This window comes from Syngnathoides biaculeatus, chromosome 20 (genome assembly GCF_019802595.1).
Source record: "Syngnathoides biaculeatus isolate LvHL_M chromosome 20, ASM1980259v1, whole genome shotgun sequence".
Taxonomy (NCBI): Eukaryota; Metazoa; Chordata; class Actinopteri; order Syngnathiformes; family Syngnathidae; genus Syngnathoides; species Syngnathoides biaculeatus.
In genome coordinates this window covers 7,065,426-7,087,919 of record NC_084659.1, presented here as the reverse complement: position 1 = coordinate 7,087,919, position 22,494 = coordinate 7,065,426, and the positions used below count along the sequence as shown (strand labels likewise).

Genomic DNA, 22,494 nt, shown 5'->3' with positions numbered 1-22,494 from the left:
TCGGGTGCGGCCCCGTGAGATACGTGCACCCCCCGAAGGAGTGTCAATAAAAGAAGGGATCACTTCATTAGGTACACCTGCCCCACTCGATCGGCGGCTCCCGTTTAACCTTCAGCTACTTTCCGTCGACTAGTAATGTCTGCTTGCCGGTTTGAAAGATATTTCTTTAATCTTTTAATGCCTGATTAGAATCTTTTGCTACACGGCTTGTCATCGACTAGTCATGTCTGCTTTTGAGTTTCGGAATTTATTACCATGGACGAGCATTTTATGGTTTTTCCACGATGGATCGTTCATGTCGACGGATTTGCGGCGCCTTCGTCATCTTCGCGCGCTGAAGGGATTCCCGTCGACTCGTAATGTCTGCCCGCCGGTCTCGCCCGACGGACGGCTGATGAACGGCTCGCCGGCGATTAAAAAGGAACGCCGCGGTCCCGCGCCCAAATAAGGAAACGCAGAGAAAAATCATCACGGCGACGCGTCGGCTGCGTCGTGCCCCAGCCGTGTTTTAATAGATAATTCATACTCGGCTGAATATTGAATGTGCCGCCGCGGAGATGTAATTTTAATCGACGCCCGCAGTGAGACGAGAGAGCCCACAGCAGGCGGGAATCTTCCTCCTGCACGTCGGCTCCTATTGGTTCCCTTTCGCAAAGGAGTCACGTGACCCCGGCCGTCATTTGGCCAACGCTCGGGTCGCGCCGCATCGCGCGTTTTGCGGGTCGCTCGTCAGGGAAAGTGTCGCAGTCCCCTTTCAAACCACAGGGTGGCACTGTGGGGGAGGGGAAAGTGCATTTCCTACACTTCAGGATGAAGACAGAATCGGAATTGAAATGGGAAATATGGCCGTTTATTTCATCAGGAATCATAAGGAAAAAATGACCGGAATTGTTAATAATTTGTTCAAGTCCCCCACTGTGCAACTTGCGGTGTTTCTAAAATATTTGACATGATTAAAGACAGACTGCACGGTGGCTCAGCTGGTAAAGTGTGGCCTCACAGCTCTGAGGTTCCAGGTTGAATCCCGGACCCTCCTGTGTGGAGTTTGCATGTTCTCACCGTGCCTGCGTGGATTTTCTCCAGGTGGGCGCTCGGGTTTCCTCCCACATTGCAAAAACATGCAACATTAATTGGACACTCTAAATTGCCCATGGGTGTGATTGTGAGTGCGACCGGTTGTTTGTCTTCACGTGCTCTGAGATTAGCTGGCGACCAGTTCAAGGTGTACCCCGACTCCTGCCCGTTGACAGCCGCGATAGGCTCCAACACTCCCCGCGACGCTCGTGAGGATAAGCATTGAAGAAAATGGATGGATGGATTATTAAAGACATTCACTAATTCCGTAATTAATTGTAAAGAAGTCAACTTTTTGCATCGGTTCGCTGAAGATTGTGCTGCTCCTTCTGTTGTACGGGCCTCGGCCAGCCGGGGGCAGTAATACGCAAACATGGACACACGCATGAAGACGAGTTACGCGGCTGACTCAGCACAAACAAGTGGAGATAAATTTTGCCAAGGATCAAAATGGCATGAAAAGAAGTCCATTTATTACTTCTAATAAAGCATATTTCCCAATTTTGGCTGCCATGGCTGGGCACAACACAGCTGCTGCACTCGGGATCGTTTTTGCTCTCCTTTCTTTCCTCTCTTTTCATTCCCATCGGCAGCACGTGCCCCCCCCCCCGCGCCCCCCATCAAAGAAGCAGCATTTTGCGCGCTAGAACGCTAACGACGCAATCTGTGGACTTTTGCCCACAGCGGCTCTTCTCCGAGTACGACAAAAATGTGCCGTCGCGACCAACTTTTGTCGTTTTTTTTCGCCTGTCAATACTTTTGCTGTCACCTTTGTGCATTTTTTTTTTTTTTTTTTTTTAGGCCCTCAGTTAACGAGATGCTCATCAGAGCGAAGCCGAGCGAGCGTTATTAAAATTTGACAAGGCTCTCCCACACTGAGGCTGTCATATTGTGCCCCCCCCCCCCCCATTCAAGTTTTCTTTTCGGGGCTTTGTCTTGACGAGAGTTTCTTCTTGTTCGCTGGAGGAGCTCGCCGCCGCCGCCTCTTGAAAAGAAGCGATAAAACGCTCCTCTTATCTTCCGCCCTGCAATCTGCACACACTGCAGGCCTCCCCCTCCCCTCCCTCGCGCCCCCCCCCCCCTTCTTCCTTTTCCACGAGCACGCGATAAGAAGTCACGACATAAAAATCATCAGTCGGCTGGCATTTAAATAAGCGCTTGTGGTTTGGGGGACACAAATGTCAAACTCATAAAGTCCAAACGCCCCCCCCCCCCCCCCACACACACACACACACACTCACACACCCTCCCCCCACCCCATCAAATGTTATGCGAACATTCAAATATTGCCGACGGAACGCGGCTTTAAGACGAGCCGTTGCGCCTGTGGGGGCTTAATGGTGCTTTTTGAGTGTCCCTGAATGCATCACTGCGAACTGACTCTGAGTTTTTTGGGCTTTCATAATCACGATGATGATGATTGAATCCGCGAGCAGCCATAATTGGGCCCCGGAATTGCCGGCTCATTTTTTTTGTTTTTTTTTTTTCCGAATTTTAATGTGCTGCTGCTGGAAACCAGCATGGCGGACTTCCTGTGTCTCTTCGGACGTGGAGGGGGGGGGGGCGACGCATAATTGACATTTGGCGCAAAAAACGGCTTCAGGGCCTGAATTAAAAAAAACAACCCACCCGGACCCTTTTTTTTTTTTTTTTTTTGCTCCATGGAGGTCACTCGGTCAGACTCAATCAATCCAATCAGCTGTTCGATCACATGACAAGCAGCGTTGTTGTTACCAAATTGGCCCCTCCCTCTAACTTCCTGCCCGCCATTTCGCTTTTCTTTCGGAGCTCACGCGCCGGCACCGGCTTCACTCGCTTAACGGCCCGTGCGGGTCGGGCCGATCCCGGCCAATAAGCGAGTCCGACGCGGGAGTGATTAAAGTTGAGCGCAGAGTGACGCGCATCATTTGTTGGATAAACAAGCCGAGGAGATGAATTTTTAGGGTCTTGCGGCTCGCATCCGCAATTCTTCTGCCGCTAAAACAGAAGATGACCGCATTTCCCGCACTATAAGGCGCACCACATTATAAGGCGCGGCGTCGGATTTTGAGAAAATTCTAGGCCTTGTCGTGCGGAAAATACGGTTGCGTAGATAACAGCGTACAGACCCCAAGATTGCAACCTTATCCTCATCAGAACCGCAGCACAGCAAGAAACCCTTTAACCTCTGACCCAAAGCATTCCGGTATCTTGCGTGCAGATTCATTTAATACCTGTTCAAAATCAGATGTTTGTTTTTTATTTTGCCATTTAGGCGGATGATGTCGTCACAGTCGTTGGCTTTTCTGGAGCATTAACGAGGTCCGAGCGTCCGCTCTCGCCGACACGAGCCGTCGGCCGTCGGGCTCGACGTCGATCCGCCCTCGGCTTGGGCCCCTTCCGATGAATCGTCCGGAGGCGGGATGACCGTTTGGCCGGCGCTCCGCTTCCGCGACGCATTGACGCTCGGAACCGCGGCGCGGTCGGGTTTAAGCGGCGGATCGCGTGGCGGCCGTGTTGACGCGCGGCGGGGAAAATCAAATCGGCTGGTGATCGGTGTCGTCTGATAGCGAACTTGTGCGGGCGGTGACCGCTCCAACCCTCTTTTGTATATATATATTTTTTTAAGTGGAGACATTTTCTTTGCTTTAGATTGAAAAGCAATTACTGATAAGACTCGCGGGCTATCGTGGGAAGACAAAGAAAGAAGTCGTTATTAGAGGGGGTGAGGGCAGGGGGGGGGGGGGGTCGCATGAGACAAATTCCGGACGCTGCTTTATTTTGATTAGATTTTTGTTCCTTCGCGCCTTACGTTCGGGCGACAGATGAATTGTCGCCCCCAGATGACCAATTGAAACGGGACGGACGCAGTGCGGGGAGGTTCTCCTGTCTCGGTTCCATCAGTTGGGCCCGGCGCCGATCGGTGGCTAATGGACGGATCGCGGCCACGCTCACCGCCGGCCGTCGCTAATGAGCAAGCGGGCGCTCCCTCCGTTGCGTTTTATCGCGACGATCCTTGTCAGCTTAACGCCGGGAAAAAAAGGAGAGAGATTAAAGCCCAAGTGGGGGAGGGGGAAAAAAAAAATCTTCAACTTTTATTAGCCCGAGCACTGACGCTGAAATATTAATACTCAGCCGAGAGCTTTGTGAATCCGAGCGAGCTGCTGCTGATGAGACTTACAGAGCATTTTATTAGCCTCCGCTTTATGTTGTTTGTTCGTTAGCAAGGCCCGTCCCCGCTTCTTAATTGCGCTGACGAAGATCCGGAACCCACAATCAGCCGGGCTTGCCCCCAAATTCCTTCGTCTCACGCCTCCTCGATGCCTTATCGGACGCACAAAGCGCCTCTCGCGCTAGGCAACGGGGGAAGCTCGATAATTGCGATGCGGAGCGGCGTTAAGCGTGTTAAATGTGACGACGGGGTCCGTCCGGATGCAATGTTCCCAGAATTTGCTCAAATTGGATTTTGGGGGATGGGGGAGGAGGAGGGCGGGGGGGCAACGTTTATATATTGTTTTTATTTTTTTCCCCCTTGGTTTCACCCAGTTTCATCACACGCTCGCCGCCATCTTCTTCTTCTTCTTCCCCCTCCGAAGAGTTCGCCTCACGCCGCTCCTCCGACGACAAACGTCGGTTCCGGAAGCGCTTTTGGATTTAATCACGGGAAAAAAAAAACGGATGCGCTCTTGTCAGTAACGCGCGCTTCCTGTCAGCGCCGCGGCCAAATCACGGCCATCTTTTTTTTTTTTTTTCTCCATCATTTCATCTCCTTTAATCAAATGGAGGGGAATGATAGCAGGCTACTGCGAAGCATATCCCGCGCTGGAAGAGGAGGAGGAAGAGGAGGAGGAAGAGGAGGGTGGCATTCCGAGGTCGCAGATGGAGAAGATGGATTATTAATGACTTGGATATGAGACGGATGGAATCCTCGAGATCCTGATCAGCGGGGTGGCTGACTCGCACTAATTGCCATCAGCCCGACGTCCCGCGGAAAAACAGGCGGACGCGCGCCGGGCGACCATTTTGGTCGTGGGGAATCGGACCCTTGTTTTGGTTTGTGGATCCTTTTCTTATTCTTGCGTGGGTGTCTCTGGCATCGGTATTTTCCACCGGTGTCCAGTTTCGAATGGGTTCCAGTCCGTGTTGTCCAGTCGAAAACGAGAAAAATCATATTAGCGTGATGGCCTCGCCTCGCCATCTGTAGCTTGCACCTGCGTCTCTAATTTCATGTTGTTGTGGTTCCGGTCCACGTTGAAATCTCATTTCTGTAATCAAACAAAGAACTCGGAGGTGATTCTGCCATTCACACCTCCGCCAGCTCGAGCTCACGCCTGTTTGTCGGGTTGTCTGTCAATTAGTTGTTCAGTCCTCTGTGGATGGTTTGTTTCGGAAAAGCGGACAGACTGAGACCGAACAGCAACGTTCAGTCGGGAAATTAGGAAGGCAAATGGACTCCGGCCAGTCATTACGAGGAGCAAGAAACAAACAATCTGTTTATGTTTGACTGAGGGACATCAGTGAGAATCAATCACGTCACGGTCCAAATAGTCACACTCCTATTTAGGGAGAACTGGAGTACACCATGTCGCGATCCCGAGCCCAGTCAATTTTGCATCGATTGTCACGATCCGGCTCACTTTTCCGTGGATCGATGCTGTATTTTATGTACCTTCCGCTTTCACTTCCGCTTGCTTTTCTTCCCGCTCTTTCTTTTTGTTGCGCTTCCTCGTCCGTCCCCCCCACCCGCAGATGTCCTGGGGTCTCGCCCTCCATCTCCTCTTTCCTTGCAGGGAAGGTGTCCCCGAAGTGACCTTGGGGGTAATAAGTTCCTGAACAAGAGTCAATAAACATTGCACCCCCCCCTCCCCCCCCTCGTCCTAGCATCACTGACCCACCCCTAACACACACACACACACACAAGATACGCTCAGCCCACAAAGAGAAGGAAGGCGTAGTGCCGAGGCAGCCGGGGCAAAGCGGGGCAGAGGATTCCGATGAAAAGAGCCCGAGAGGACTGAGCGCTTTTCTCCCGACAGTTCCGACACCCAACGAGCAGACTTCGGGATCAAGTAAGTGCGTCTTTGTTCTGAAAAAGGTGGGGTGCGCTTACTTCCAGAAAAAGTGAGGGCCACTCTCAGGCAGTGTTGCAAAGTTTCCACAACATTTGTTTTGCGTTATTTGGCCTTGCGGGAATGATGGGGAAAAACTTGAACGGTTGACACGCAACTTTCGTTCCACCTGGCAACAATTTGAAAGGGGACACGATGCCTACGTTGCTGTTCTGTGGAACTGGTACCAGCACAGAATTGGGGTATGAAGATGATCGAGTATTATTCGTGGTTTCTAAAATGGTATCAGAAGCGGGGTGGTCCCTGTCCGTGGTTGAAGCACGTTTCGCCGTTCGGTGTAAAATCGGGTCCAGGATGAGGCCGATCCGAACCACCAAGGTGACCGTGAAAGGGAATAGCACGAAACTGCCCGCCAAAGGTGGCTTTTTCCCATGATGCCGTTCTGTGTGAAAATAAATATAATGGGGATGCGAAAGCCACCTGGCAAGTTTCCCAAGGGAGGACAGAGCCTGCGAGGAAGATTGCAGGTGAAGACCGGAAACCGGGGCACGAAGTTGCCCCAGTTTTGTCTCTGTGTGAAACTCTTGTTTTTCCAGATGCCAAATCTCAAGTCGAGATGCTCGTAATTCTGTCCTCCGGCTTGAAAAGAGACTTGTGGGTCTATATTCCGACGAGCGTCATCCCGTGCGTGTGCACAGTTTGACGCGGGCCACTTTTTTTTTTTTTTTTTCCCCCCAGAATGCCGCGATTTGGGTCAGGCCTGAGCGGAATGACAAACCTTAGCCAGCGTATTGTATCGGTGCCGTCCAGCTGGTGTTGCCATGGCGTTCCTCGGCAAAGGCTCTCCCGTCTTATATGGATTCCTAACGCAGACAAAAGGCCCCTTGCACCCCCTTCAAAATGAGGTGTCAACACGTGGTGGTCGGAAAGAAAGAGGCTGACGAGCCGCAGAAGTTTTCCGAGGAAGTTCCGAGCATAATGTGGATCAGGCTTGCGAGCAGGGGGTGGGAGAGGGGAGGGCGCAAACCCACGAGCAAGACTCGGACCCTTTTCTCGCCGTGCTTTTAAGGAGACCTTTGGGAATGTCAGCGCTCTGAGACCACGTGACGGCGCCTATGGAGCACAAAGGGCCTTCATCCTCCTCCTCCTCCTGCGTCTTTGAGGAGCGCTTCTCCGGAGAGGAGCCATAAGGCCACTCCGGGGGTGTCCGTGTGAAGTGGGGGGGGGGGGGGGGGGGGTCAATGTGAAAGGGTCAATAAGAGTGGGGAGGAAGGGGGTGTTTTGAGAATGCTCACAGTGAGTGGTGCATTCACTGACCCCCTCCACCTCAACAACCATTCAGAAGAGCAGAATGAACCTCCATGGGGAGCGGGGGCCCACTGAGGAAGAGCGCCGAATAGAAAGCGGGAGAACGAGGTCGGGAGGGGGGAGCGTTTTTTTTTCCCCAAAAAGACATTCCGCTATCCTCACCATCCTTACGAAGACACAATCTGGTTTTGTCTTCGCACTGCCATTCCGAGTCAGTCGCTTTCTCACAGAACAACGCGGGACGCGTAAAAAAAAGTGATGGATGGAAAACTCAGCTCAACAAGCTTGCCTTTGTACCCCGATTCTGCGTTGGTCCCACTGTGTAGGTGGGGTTTTTTTTTTTTTGGGCTACTCCCTTTCACAAGGGTGCTGGTCCACCTCGAATACTCCCTCCAAAAGTGTTAGTATTTCCACGTCACCTTGGTGTCTCTATTTTTAAGCAGGGAAAAAAAAATGGCTTTGATGCGGAACGTGAAAGACGCTAGCATCCGAGGTTCACTTTTACACAACCACACGGGTTGACTTGCTTTCTACTAAATAATAATAATCAGAATAATAGCCTCGGTCTGAGGATGTGGGGAACGCAATGAAGTTCAGAACCATCCACCATTCACGGTGGAAGGACGTGTCCTGAAAGTCATGTCCAAAGAGCTAAACCCTCCGTCAAGACGTTGTCCTGAAAACTGTGCCCGGGGAGCTGCGCTAATGTTCGTGGCAGCTTCACCACGAAAGCCTGAAAAGTATCAACCAGAGCATGGCAGATGACGAGAGTTAGCCGGTTGCTACCTAGCTCGAGAAATGAGGCAGAGGTCCCGGCTAGCAAGACGGGTGAAAAACAGCTGGAGTTCTTCCTTTGGCAACGGTACGGCCCGTGTCTTTCCCTTCTCGTCGGGGCTCGTCCTATCTCTTGATACGACCTCCAAAGACGCAACATTGGCTGGTTTCTTTGATCGCCTCCACTTAGTGCTTTGTCCGCAGGCTAAATACAAGTTGGGAAAACCTCCACAAAGAGGCTGACTGAATGTCTCTTAGCGACAAGCCGCCATTTCAAAGCTCCACATAGACATGCCAATCGATGCGACCTCATTTCGTTTGCCAGGCAATGCGGCCACCGGTGGATTCTGAGCCGTTATTACCAATATTGTAATTATTCCTTCTGAGGGAATGCCCGGCGTGAAGACCTTTTCGGCCACTCGGTGAAAAGTTTCATTGGTCGGAAGTGCCGCAACGGAACACCGGCTGCCACTTAGCGGCTCCTTTTACCGAGGCGATAGCTGATGATGCCGTTGTTGGTGGGCAGGCATAGAATTCCGATCGGCTTTTTCTCAATTTCTTTTGTGTCATTGCCGTGCCTGGGGGCTTGACAGGTTTTAACCCAAGTTCCGAGTGTGTGCTGTCGAAATATGTGACGATAACTTCAAACAAGGGTGCAGAGAGCACGGATGTGTTTGCAGCATCCACGTATTGCTTCGTGAGGTACCTTCAGGAAGTATTCCAGCGTTCCTGGGGTGCAGGAAGAGTACGGCAACATTCATCATAAGCATTAGTATTCTATCGGCAGTGCGTGCTGTGAGACAGCCGGTCTTTGCAAACAAACAACCAGCAGCGGGCGAGGAGAAAGGGGAAGTTTGTTTTCCTTCTCCTGTTCCGAGTTCACATTCCGTCAAGCCGCAAACAACCCCGGACCGAGCCTTGACCGACCTCTCTGGAATCTGCAGGAAGTTACAGGTTTTAACCGAGTTAGCAGCTCAAAGGTCTTGTTTGGACCGTGGGAAAAGACCGCTTTGATAGGTAATTTGGAAAAGGGTACTGTCTGGTATGAAACGTGAACGCTCCGTTGCAGTTGAGCTGGTGTCTCAGCTCTTATGCAACCTCCGAAGCCACCTTGGTAGTTATTAGTGTGAAAGGGCTTTTGTCAGTTTCTGGTTTTCCACTCCTTCATAAAGGCTCTGTCCCTAATATTTCACTTTTGTACCCCAATTCTGCATCTGTACCTTTCACACAAACAGCAACACTAGCAGTGTGTCACTGGCAATTGTCAGGCGGGAAACTTCACATGCCCGTTCTCGGTTTTCCTTTAGTTCCTTCAAGACAGGTGCCATCTCGACTTTGTTACTGCCTTTAAAGCCAGGAAAATTGCTGGTTCACTTTTGTTACCTCATTCCACGTCGGTAACTTTTACACAAAGCAGTGATACGAGAAAGAAATGGGATAAGGTGGCTTTGGTGGGCTTTGTCCAGACTCGTATTGGAAGGTTTTGAACTTCATATCCCGGTTTTCGGGTTCCCTTTGACGCAGTTTCCGTTTGAAATGCCAAGGCGGTCGTAGTGAAGGGTGCGCTTTTTGCTCCGGCGCGCCATCTCTTGACGGATCAGGGATCTCCAGCGCCCCCCCCCGCTCCTTCCGAGTAAATAACCGCCGCCGATGTCGGGAAATAAGACTGTCACGGCGTTGACTGAGCGGAGTGGATGGAGGCTGTTGCGCGCCGGCGAGCTCGTTGCCTTTGATACATTTGCGGTCACCGTCGCGTGCCGGCGGTAAACAAAGGCCGTCGGAGGGGGGGGGATGTCCTGCGAGTGTGTTGTTCGTCGTCACATTATTGCAGAGTATTAAAGTGGACGTGTAATTACGTACTCTTACAAGGAAAGAACAACACGGACAAACTTCCCAGAGAGGCTGTTACATCTCCGCACATGAAAGTGGAGGCTTGTTGGGGGTGCAAGGGGTAAATAAAATGTTAGTTTGACAAAGCCACACCGAATTTGGTGGACATATCTCGCTTGTCATAGGATGCAAAAAAAAAAAAAAGTCTTCGAGAACCATTTTTGAAATTGAACTGCTTGTCAGCCATTCTGGATTGAAAGGACCACTTGGAGCCATTCCAGGGCTCCAAAGTTAAAACTCGGCTCAACATAAAATTGCATGTGCGAAATTGAACGGGGGAGTCGGGCATTTTGCCTTGAAATAGCCATTTTGGGGCCAAGTCCAGGGCCTCGTACTCCGGCGGACCTCGACTAAGGAATCCCCCCAATTGAGGCCCATCACTGTTTTGAGGACCGTTCTAAGGATTCGCCGTGAACCCCTTTGCCCCTCTCCAGCCGCCGGAGGCCAGCACGGCGCTGATGAGGTCATCTTTCCAATATGTGACGGACGGACGGGGGAGGGGAGAAAAATCCATTTCAGCTTGCGTACGCACGGGAGGTCAGGGAGGAGGCGTGTACGACGCTCGCTCGCCCGCTCGCCTTTAAAAGAGAATAAGTGCAGCCAAATCAATGGCCATTGAGGAGCGTAAAAACAATGTGGAAAAAGTATGTGTGCGTGCGCCCGGCAGGTAAATGGCGAGGCCATCAGCTGCTTTTGTTTGAGGCCAAGACGAGAGAAAAAAAAAAAAAAACCGAGGCGCTCAATAGCGGCATGAAAAGGCCGCTGATGACCGGCGGCCGTCACGATAGATCATGAGGGTCCTCCGCTGACGGCGGCGCCATCGGGGACCGCTGCGGCCATCAAACAAAAACCACTCACTGTGGGAGGAGGTGGGGAAGAAAAAAAACACCGGCGCAATTGTAGTGGCGATATGGTATATTCATGAAAAAAAAAAAAGACCGACAATATTAGTCATTTTTTTTGTTTGAATTTCTGAGTGAATGACAGATAGTGACTGAAGCACTCTAAATCGTTTTTAAAATTGTTTTCAAACGATTGCATTCTTTGTAGTCATTTTAACATTTTTGAGTAAATATTTGTCAATATTCCGATTATTCATGTTGTACCAATGACATTAAGACATAAGTAAACGTTAGCTCTATTCGTCAACAATCCAGACCAATGATAATGATCAATGATCTTCTAACGGGCCACAATCAAGGAAATAACTTTACCTCTTTTTTTTTTTTTTTTTTTGATGGTTAAGTTATATGATAACTTTACTAATTTAGAATCTCATCCCCCCCAAAAAAAATCTAACTGCTAATTTTGATCGATGAGTTAACCAAATTTTGGCTTCGGATTAAAACACTTCAATATTTTGACATACTGAAGGATAGAATGTGTGAAAATCATCATGCTCACGAACGGGTTAAGTGTGGTAAGGAAGTGAAGAAACGGGTCCTACCCGGGTGGAACAGTCGGCGGAAGGTGTCTGGTGTTCTATGTGACAGAAGAGTCTCTTCTCGGATGAAGGGCAAAAATTATAAAACGGCGGTAAAGTCGGCCGTGATGGACGGATTAGAGACAAAACAACAGGAAGCAGAACTGGAGGTTGGCAGAAATGAAGATGTTGAGGTTCCCGCTTTGGAGTGAGCAAGTTGGATAGGATTAGAAATGAGCTGATTAGAGGGACAGCCAAAGTCGGATGTTTTGGAGACAAGGTTCGAGAGAGAGCAGACTTGGATGGTTTGGACATGTTCAGAGGCGAGAGGGTCGAAGGGTGCTGAGGATGGAGCTGTCAAGGAAGAGAGAGCGAGAGGAAGACCAAAGGGGGGAAGACATGAGGGCGGTTGAGGTTAGAGAGGAAGATGCAGGAGATAGGCTGACATGGAATAAGATGATGCGCTGTGGCGACCCCTAACGGGACAAGCCGGAAAGGAAAAGAAGAATGAAAACCGAACAATTTTATCATCGTGAATTTATGTGAGCACATTTTCCATACGATTTTCTGCGTTCTGGCCTTTGTCTGCTCACATTAATGGTCGGGCGCTTGGCGCCTTTTTACGACGTCGTCGTGTGCGCCGCGCCACTTGTCGTCCTCGACAACATTATTTGTTTTCCATCCACAAACGTAGTTAGCTTGTTTTGGCCTTTTCCACAATGGACTTTCTTCTGGTTTCACCTTTCCTGTTCCTCTAAGCCGCCCGTTCCAGATTTGTGAACCTTAACACGTCTGATCCACAAGCAATAATCAATAATCGGTCGCACATGACTTGATGTCTCGCGCGCTACTTGCTGTCGGTGTTATTTACTTTCAAATTGCCATCGACGTTCCCGATCAGGTGCTCTGAAACGATAAACGTCTGCAAGGCTTTTTATTTCCGTGACAGTTTCCTTTACTTTGCGTTGACGGCTGTGGTGTGTCTTGAAATTAATTAGACCCGTTTGAGGGACGTGCTGCATCTGGCACTGATGATATATCAATATTTTTTTTCTTTTGTATGACGTGCGAGATGGCGGCGTGGGTTGCGCATTCAGCTGCGCTCCGTGTCGGGTTTTGGCGTCAGTGGTGGAAATGCTGTCGGCGTGGGCGTGCAGATGTAGTCGTCGTCTGAGGAACGGCGATGAAATCCAGAGAAGTCAGGATGCTAACAACCTCATTAGGTTAAAAAAAAATGGAAATAATTACGCAATATCACACGAGAGAGAGAGAGAGCGATGTTCTGCGAGTGCCCTTTATTAGCAGGGATAAATTTGATTCATCAGTGATTTGACGCCACCAGCGGAAGTAGCAGGAAGCATAGCAGCGGAGTTAGCCGTTAGCGCAACATGCTAACTGGCAAAGGTGTCAGTGTCGACGTTGATAAATATGACAAATGACGCTCGTTTTAACTGTTTCACTTTGACGAAGCGAGTCAGACGATTAATCAACACCAAAACGCCATTTTGTGGGCGTGGCGCAATGCGCAAAATTTTTGATAAATTCACTCGTTGCCTTGGACGTTTAAATTTATCATCTGGAATCCAAGAATTTACCCCCACGGACGAATATATTCATAGGCGTGAAAGAGTACCTCTGTAACGATGGACAGATGCCAGTAGATGGCAGCGTTGTACCGATTTGGTTTTGAGATCAGCACAGATTTTAAGGCGATAACGAAGATTAGGTGGCGAAATCCGATAATGTATCGATTATCGGGGGGGGGGGGGGCACCAACAGGCTCAAAATTGGACGATTTTAGGCACCTGACACTCAAAGTATGGTATAAAGAGTCGATATCACGGGAGTTAGTAGAATGTTTTGAAGATTGAGGGGAAAAAAATGACTCAGTTCATAGAGTGAATGACAGAGGCCAGCAATTCAGTCAGCATCTCTCCCTCACTGTACTTTAATCTCTAAATGAGGTCCGAAATTTACAAATTATTTTGCCATATACGGTTTGACTTTTTTTGTTGTTGTTGGAAGAAACCATTTCATAATGCCGAATAAGGTCTTTTATTTTCTTTTCCTTCAACAAGACAGTCGCCCGGAGGAGCCGCAGGTGGAACGACCGCTGCGCTCCGACCCCCCCCCCACCCCGAGAATCCCGCGTGGACTTTAAATAATCCTCAAAGCCTCGTTTTAAAGCTCCCGCCAGCATTTTTCTATATTTTTAACCTTTGCGAAGAGGAGATGCGGTCAGAAGACTTTAACTATCCAGAGACGGGTTTAAAATAATAATAATAATGAAAAAAAAATGACAGTGAAGCCACATATTATTATTATTATTATTATTTAATTTCCTGTGGAGCCTCCCCTCAGCTTTTTTTTTCACAGAATATTGCCCCTATTTGTGGTTTACAGTTTTTGGTTCGGAACATTTGCTTCCCTCTCGTCCCCCAACAATTTCACCTCCTGTTTTATTCTCATTTCCATTCCGCAATCAGATATTTCCTCACCATTTCCGGAAGGTTCTTCCTCGCCGGATTCTCTGGAGTGGGATACAGTCGGACGGGGGAAAAACTGAGATCTCCGAATAACTCTCGTGCAAATCTCTCTCTCTCCTCTCTCTCTCTCTCTCTCTCTCTCGCTCTCTCTCAGAGCGACTTTGTCCAAGGACGCCGGTGAGTTTATTGTTTGCAATCAAACACGGAGCCGGGCGGGAGCGTTTGCAGCTGCCGCGTTTGCGTTCCACCATTCGGGCGTCATCTGGGACACGTGACGCGCTCGGATAAGGACCAACTTTCCTTGAGACCCAAATTTTTTTTTTAAAATGACGGCGTTTATGAGAGCGGTCGTCAGATAGCGTGCGATTGTGCCCATGGTGACTTTTGACGCTGAATCCATCCCTTGAAATAAAAAAAAAAATGTATGCATACGAGCAGGCCTTTAATTGCATTTGATTTGATTTTGAATTAAATGTTCAGCGTGGCACGGTGGTGCAACAGGTTACAGCGTTGGCCTCGCAGTCCTGAGGACCGGGGTTCAATTCCTGGTTTGCACGTTCTCCCCGTGCCTGTGTGGGTTTTTCTCCGGGTACTGCGCTTTCCTCCCACATCCCAAGAACAATTCGTTCGAGACTCGAAATTGCTCTTAGGTTGTGACTGTGATTGGTTGTTTGATTTTATGTGCCCCGCGATTGGCCGGAAACCGGTTCAGGCTTTCCGCCTCCTCCTGTCCGAAGATAGCTGGGATTGGTCCCGTGTGAGGATGAGCGGCTCAGAAGATAGATGGATAGATGGATGAAATGTTCAGAACCAAAAACCTGTTAAAATGAGTACAGTATTAACAGTAAAGATATTTATTTCTCACTTTGTCTCCATTTTTATGATAAAACAATTCAGCATGGTAGAAGAGAAGAATATTTGACCCGGCGCAACTATACTTCCTTGACACCAATTCTGACTCCTTTCCTGTTTTTTTAGGGCTTTGGTCTCATCTCGTATATTTGACCCAGCGCAACTATACTTCCTTGACACCAATTCTGACTCCTTTCCTGTTTTTTTAGGGCTTTGGTCTCATCTCGTATATTTGACCCAGCGCAACTATACTTCCTTGACACCAATTCTGACTCCTTTCCTGTTTTTTTAGGGCTTTGGTCTCATCTCGTATATTTGACCCAGCGCAACTATACTTCCTTGACACCAATTCTGAGTCCTTTCCTGTTTTTTTAGGGCTTTGGTGTCATCTCGTATATTTGACCCTCTGCAACTGAACTGTACTTCCTTGACACCAATTCGGAGTCCTTTCCTGTTTTTTTTTTAGGGCTCTAGCGTCTTCTCGTGGCATCTTGGGACCTTTTGCAAACAACACAAAAATATGCTAATTTGTAAGTCGTTTATAAAACGGATGTCGGGGTTGGCTTCGCATCCCGTCCACGGTTCCTTTTTGGGCTTAGCACAACAATTGTCCTCCAAAAGTTCCCAGAGGACAAAGGCATAACAAACGCTTGATGAAAGCGGAGCGAATTGCGCCACCCAAAGGCCGAGACGCCGCCTTATCTTCCAAAGCAATAGGATCCCTTTTTAGTGGCAAGATGAGGACATTTTTTTTTTAATCTTTTTATTGCTTTTTGCCCGGATGCAAAGTCATCGCGGCCATCCGCGATGAGCGCGGACTCAATAGCGACGGGGAGATGACAGCCACGCTGGGCTCATTTACGGCCTTCGAGCGTCACGTTTAAGCACCTGATTTGAATTTCACATTTCAAAGTGCGTTAAAAGTTTAAACGCAATTTCAGCGCAGGCTGATGATTAATTCAACGTGACACTCGGATGTTGTTCTTCCTGCCGGGGAAATGCGACGGCTGTGATGGGATTTAAAAAAAAAAGAAAAATATTTTATTGCGTCTCCTTTAAAAAAAAAAAAAAAAGACTCGAGTGATCAACATGTCAATTTGAGTTGGAGACAAAAATGAAACATTGTACTTGTCACGAGTGTGATGCTGTTGTTTTCCCTTTTCTGCATGTTTGATTTTTACAGTCTCACAACAGATGTTTAATTTATTATCATATTTTTTATATACATATCTGTGGGGGTTCCTCTGTGACATTTCTATAAAGAAAAAAAAGTTTAAATATTGAATGATCATTTTTGCATTTGCATTGAAATTTTTTTCAAAATTAATTAATTAATTTGAAATAATTTTGTTAGTCCTACCTAATATTACCATTATTATTAGTAGTAGGTACTTTAATTTATTTTTAAAATAACTAAAATTTCACCCTGTTTCTCAGAAAAGAGCTAAAATGCACCTTTGTCCATAAAATACTGAGCAGTCAATAATAATAATAATAATAATAGTAAACAATATTAATCTATTCTTCCCCCACCCGCTCCTCCATTTTGGTCTTGACATGATGCATTATTTCTTTCTCATGTCAAGCTAACCTCACACAAAAGAGCGACTTCGTGATCGAGGATCAACGTCCCGTCCCCCCCCCCCCCCCCCCACGGCTGGCGCTCGATTAACCTGTTCATTTTGTTGTTGTTTTGGGGTGACGTTTGCAGGATGCACAGGCAGAAGCAGTGGAGCGCGCGAGCCGCCGTCTTGGCCCTGCTGGTGCTCGCCGCCATGGCGGCCGAAGGAGGAAAATCGGACAAACAAGGTGCCAAATCCCCCACACTACAGTTGTTGTTGTTGTTGTTTTTTCAAAGTGTGAAATGTCTCGGCGGCCTGTGGTGTTCGTGACCGATCGCGGGCAGGCCAAAAACGAATGGCCGCCGGTCGCTTGGGTTTCGCCGTCCGTTGAAAATGTCAACAGTGTGACGATTCAAATTGCGGGGCGACCCCCCGGCAGGCAAGAAGGAGCGCAAGTCGGACTGCGGCGAGTGGCAGTGGAGCGTTTGCGTGGCCAACGAGGGCGACTGCGGCCTGGGCACCCGCGAGGGAACGCGCACCGGCACCGACTGCAAGCAGACCATCAAGACGCAGCGCTGCAAGATCCCCTGCAACTGGAAGAAGAAGTTCGGAGGTGAGCCCTGCTCTCTATTTCATGCCATCGTACTTTTGAGTCCCTGGATTGAACTTTTGGAGTCACTTTGACATTCCATCTCTGTTATTAAGTTTCAAAATGTAACTGTAAGAAAGACGTGTTCCAGCGGCCATCGAGTTCCACTTTTCTTGCCTCTGCATTGCACTTGTTCAGTTTTCCGTCTGGGTTCCCGCTCCGCACCAGTGACCATCGCCCCCCCCCGCCCCTCCGCTGCTGCTGTCAAGCCCTCCCCCTCGGTTCGGCTGACTTCTATCCCCTGAGTCGCTCACATTTTAAAACACTTGTTCACCCCCCCCCCCAACAAGTCCCGACAGGCGGCCAATCACGCAGAAGGGATCCTGTCTGCGCCGTCGAGAAGCAATTTGGAAGTCTCTGTTAGTCCCAAAGTGCATGACAGGAACAGGGATCAGGACACTTTTCAGGATGTCCTGGGACGATACGATGAAGAAATGATCCCATTCACATGTTCGTCACTCCAATTACGACACCATACGATAACGGCCAATTAGGATCTTTTACGATACGATGGGACAATATTACTCACGCTGGTCAGGACGAGACCTGAATCCTCAGCTATGTTATGATACCATGTGGTCCATTTGTGATCCAACACGAGTCACTCCAATGACGATCTGTTCCAATACGATTCACGACAAGATACGACTCAGACCGATTCCGATGCAACACAATTTGACTCACTTCAATCCAGACCCGATCCAGTTTCTTTTGGTCACGACGTGAACCATTTTGATAGGAATCGATACAATCGGCAAAATGATGTGTCCATGCTAGCCGTCCCCCCCCCCCGGCCCAGTCCTAGTAACTACACCGGATCTCCAATACTCCAAACATCTGTCGCGTACTTTTCATTGTCCCTAATTTTGTGCCCACTGGGTGCGTGGGGGCACGTTCGGGCAGGCCAGAGGTCTCCTGCCAGATTCCCAAGGTGCCTCCTCTAGACACTGAAGGCTTTTTAAAGTGCTCCGTACGTCCCCTGTGGGCTCCTCGCCACAATCACCCACCACTTCCCCCAACCACCATCTCCTCCTCCTCCTCCCCCTTGATGAGCACCCCGGGAATTCAGCGAGGGCGAAGACTCGAGGGTCTTTCACGAGTGTCGTCACCACTCTTCCTCCTTTATCCCACCGGTTTAAAAAATGACAGATATGAACGTGCCTGGCCGATGTACGGCGCTCATTTCCCGGGGCAAATTGCGTGTGCGGAAGGGTTGAATTGAAGGTGTCCACGCAACATATCAACGCAAAGTAATATTTGAGCTGCTAAGATTGTATCTGGATGTTATTTCCAGGACCAAACTGCTGCCGGGAAGCGTCTGATTATTCTCATCTATTAGCCGGCGCCATCTGTTCCCGTTAGCAGACATCAATCTAGAAGCGACCGTGAAGAAAAAGGCATCTGGCGGCAAAGTGCGGAGCCGACAATAATGTCAATTTCTTTCGGCAGGGGAGTGCAAGTACGACTTCCAGGCGTGGGGGGAGTGCGACATGACCACGGGCAAGAAGAACAGGACGGGCGTGCTGAAGAGGGCACTCATGGACGCCACCTGTGCCCCCACGGTCACGGCCAGTAAGCCCTGCGGGAAGATTCCCAAGGCCAAGCTGCAAGGTGAGCGCCTCAGAGGAGGCCTAATTGCTGCACTCCAGGGCCTCGAGATCCGTCCTTGACAAGCAGTCCACCTTCAAGGGTGACAAACTCATTTTGACGCTCTATGATAACGTTGCGAAATATGCTCAGATCCACCGTGATTCACTCCATTTTTCATGCGGTGTGATGCGATTATCGTATGATCCGATATGATTGACTCTGCTTTCCATACAATACCATCTGATGCGAATTTTGACTTTCGATTCGATACGACACATCGGCGCGCAATCTATCCGACACGATTGACTCGGATCCGATATGATGTAATTCACCCCAGATTCAATGGAATTTGATATCGCACGCCGGAACGATGCCTTTCTTTTGGTCTCGGATTACCCCCTCCCCCGGATCTTCTTTCGGTTCTGATGAATTAGCCCCCCCCGGAACTAAATACCTACGCTCGTTCAAATACACAAGAGGGTCCCCCAAAAGTTCCCAATTCTTGAGTTAAAAGTTCCTGCCGCAGAAAAGTACCCCAAGGTGCAAGTTTGTTCCCAGGATGTAAAAGTCAAGTTTGGAGGAGCACCTCCGTCTGTTTGCAAGTTCCCTTCCCCACACTTGTGCTCTTCTTGTTTCAAGAAAGAGACTTGCACAATGTTCCGCACAGTGACGGTGTTCCTCCAGTGTTTTGGGAGTATGCTGACAAGCCAACCCCCAGCCCCCGCCTCAGCTCCAGCCCCAGCCCCAGCCCCAGATCCCTCGACTCCCCCCTCTTCTCGTCACTTCACTTTCTGCACTTGAGATTCCGACGTGAACTCCACAGTTGGGGGTTGCCTCAGCGCGCTGTTTTCATTCCAGCAATTAGGCTCGTTTCTCAAATAGACTCGATAAGACTGTGCCCTTAAATAAATAAAGGTGTCAGCGCACAATAGCGGAGCGCCCGGTTTTCTCATACGTAAGTCCTGCATGGAAGTTGGCGTATGAATTATGGATGGACACGTCTGCGCCTCTCACAGAGACGGTAAGACTGTCTATAGCGCTGTCTGCTCAAAGAACCGAACCTCACCGACAGCGGCCAAACACTCGCCCGTGTCCTGCATGCCGATGGAGTCGCTGCCTTCGCGCGATACCAACCGATTACGATGACCGCACGATACACTCCTCAACGTGATGCAACAGAACATTCGCTCCAATTACAACGTGATACAATTTGACTCACAGGAGTTACGATTCCGGTACGATTCACTCTGACTCCAAATTTGCCGATTACCTCACGATTCCCGACAATAACGATATCATTTCCTCCGGTGATAATCAGATACAATTTCACTCGATGCGCTCTGACTTAGATGGATGGACACGTTTCCCTGGTAAACTACGATTCACTGAAATTACAGAATAATGCAGTACAATTCCCTACAATTATGGTCCGGTATAATTGACCCAAGTTATGGTGTGATCCAATCAGGTTCGTTCCCATAGCGACGCTCTACACTTCAACGCGATACAAAAGCATTCGCAACACTGATTGTCTGAGTTTTTGTCTCCTCTTTGGGGGTGTGTGCAGATTGTTTTCATGCTGCCCATTTGTTGAAAAATGTCTTCTTCCCCCTCCACGGCCGCAATAAATGCTCTTTAATTGTCTCCAAAGATGAAGCCATCTGATTGCGCCTTCGGAATCTCAATCCGCCTTAAGTGCGGGCTCGACACTTCGCGTCGGCGTTCAAGGCGAGGCGACGAGGTTAAGGCTCTATTCAAATGTAATCACACGCTTTTAGCGTCAAACTCCCGCCTACCGCGGCGAGGATAAAAACCTGACGAGCGGATGTCGAACTGCGCGGGGGGGAATATTTGACCGACCGGGAGTGAGTCGACGGCCTTTTTGTTAGCTGCGCAAACCCGGACGCGATGGACCTGCAAACACCGCGCGTCGGCGCTGCCAAATCGCTCGCGGACTGGCCACCTTATCACACTTGGCAGATGACACGCACGCGCCCGCTTTGACAACTCCGACAAACATTGGCGAGGACGTGCCATCGAAGGTCCGAAGGTGCCATCCTAGGGGGGGAACATCTGCTTGACAAGCCCAGTCCCCGAATCGCTGCACATTAAATTGCCTACGGTAGCATCTGCACAGTGGTGCATCATTTATATAGTGGAGTATAATCCAAATAGCGCTTGAATATATACTTTTATTATCTTTGCATACTGCAGCATCAGCTGCATAGCACGAATTGCGGCGTCCTCCACAGAGCGTGGTATCGTCTGCGCTTTCAGTCAATGAATAAGAAGCTTCTCTTGAAGAAAGTGGCGCTGTTTATTTTCCCTCTCTGCATCTTTCGAGCGGCTTCATTCCATTTCCTTAATTAGGATTTGATATTTTCGTTTGTGACGAAATTGAATCCGTAAATCCTCGCGTGTTTATTTCAGTCAAAAATACCTCCGACTCGATGCGGGTTACGCAAGAAAAAATAGAACCAAAAAAAATCTTCCCTTTTGGGGACTTTGTCATTAACTTTATTGTCATGTTGATTTCTTAAATTAGAGGCAACGGCGTCCTCTTGTCGCAGTGCCTATCGTTTGCTGTAATGCGGCGCGAGCAGCAGGAAGTGGCGGCGGCGGCGGCGGCGGTGCCGGTGGCAGGGGCGGGGGCGCTCCCGCATCCAATTCAATTCCCTTTAATGACCGCTCAGCTAAGCCGGAGGAATTCCATTAGCTGAAAATGTGATTGGGGCAACATAACAAGCCGCAAGGACACAAACACGCTTGAGGTGCACTCGTAGGGAAGTGGGCGCCTTTTTTTTTTTTTTAACTTTTTGACACTTGTATCAACACGTTCAGATGCGCATTTCAAGCGGGAAGTGCACTGGATGCTTAGGTTTCCCCACGCGAGGGGGCAGCGGTGGGGTGGGGGGCTTATTACGGGGCATAAGTACACGGGAGTCCGTGCGATTTTGAGCGCCAAATGGTCTGTCCGCCGTTTCGTTCGGCGCGACAAACAACATTTGCAGTAATGGCCGTCCATCCATCTGGCAGCTCTGCTTATTACAAACACTGAAAGGTTTGTTTATGAGGGGCTCAGCCGCTTTCAATCTGCATTTTCGCCGCACTCGGAGGAGAAGCAAATGTGATATTCCCCGGGGCACCAACGCGCCCGCCTGGGCCCTCTTTTTTTTTTTGTTGTTGTTGTTTTTGTTTTTCCACTGGCAGGTGGGAAATCCAAAACATTGCATTCATTTGCTCATATTTACAAGGCTGCATACTCTGTTTGCTTTCACAATAGCGCAGGAAGTGAAGTTTGTCATCAAACAATGACAGAAACTCAGGCCCCTCACAATTTAGGGTCGTCTGTCTGTCTTTTGTATTTGCCTTCACATTGGGTAAGATCAAATTTCAAGGAGGAGTCCACCTTTGAAGCATCCCTGCAAATGGTCAACTTCATCTTCTTTTCCTTTCGGCTTGTCCCGTTAGGGTTCGCCACAGCGTCTCATCTTTTTCCATCTCGTGCATCCTCCTCTCCAACACCCACAGTCCACGTGTCCTCCCTCACAACATCCGTCAACCTTTTTTTGTTGGTCTTCCTCTCTTTCACTCTTTTGCCCGACAGCTCCATCCTCAGCACCCTTCTACCGACATACTCACTCTCTCGCCTCTGGACATTGTCCAAACCATCGAAGTCTGCTCTCTCGAACCTTGTCTCGAAAGCATCCAACTTTGGCTGTCCTTCTAATGAGCTCATTTCTAATCCTATCCAGCCTGAACCTCAACATCTTCATTTCTGCCACCTCCAGTTCTGCTTCCTGTTGTTTCTTCAGTGCCACCGTCTCTAATCCGTACA

General features: G+C 49.2%; 1 protein-coding gene across 9 annotated transcripts in view; it reads left to right on the top strand.

Annotated features, from left to right (window-relative positions):
* The window catches only part of ptn (pleiotrophin), a 28,607-nt gene that overhangs the window by 3,833 nt on the left and 2,280 nt on the right, over nt 1-22,494 (top strand). For 7 of the 9 annotated variants that reach the window (XM_061807035.1, XM_061807034.1, XM_061807043.1 and 4 more), the window contains 3 exons: nt 16,567-16,664; nt 16,857-17,030; nt 18,516-18,677. In XM_061807035.1, the coding sequence (XP_061663019.1) occupies nt 16,567-16,664; nt 16,857-17,030; nt 18,516-18,677 (434 nt within the window). Of the gene's footprint in view, nt 1-6,007; nt 6,123-14,033; nt 14,181-16,566; nt 16,665-16,856; nt 17,031-18,515; nt 18,678-22,494 lie in introns of those variants that run through there. The other 2 variants (XM_061807042.1, XM_061807040.1) reach the window with 2 other exon arrangements.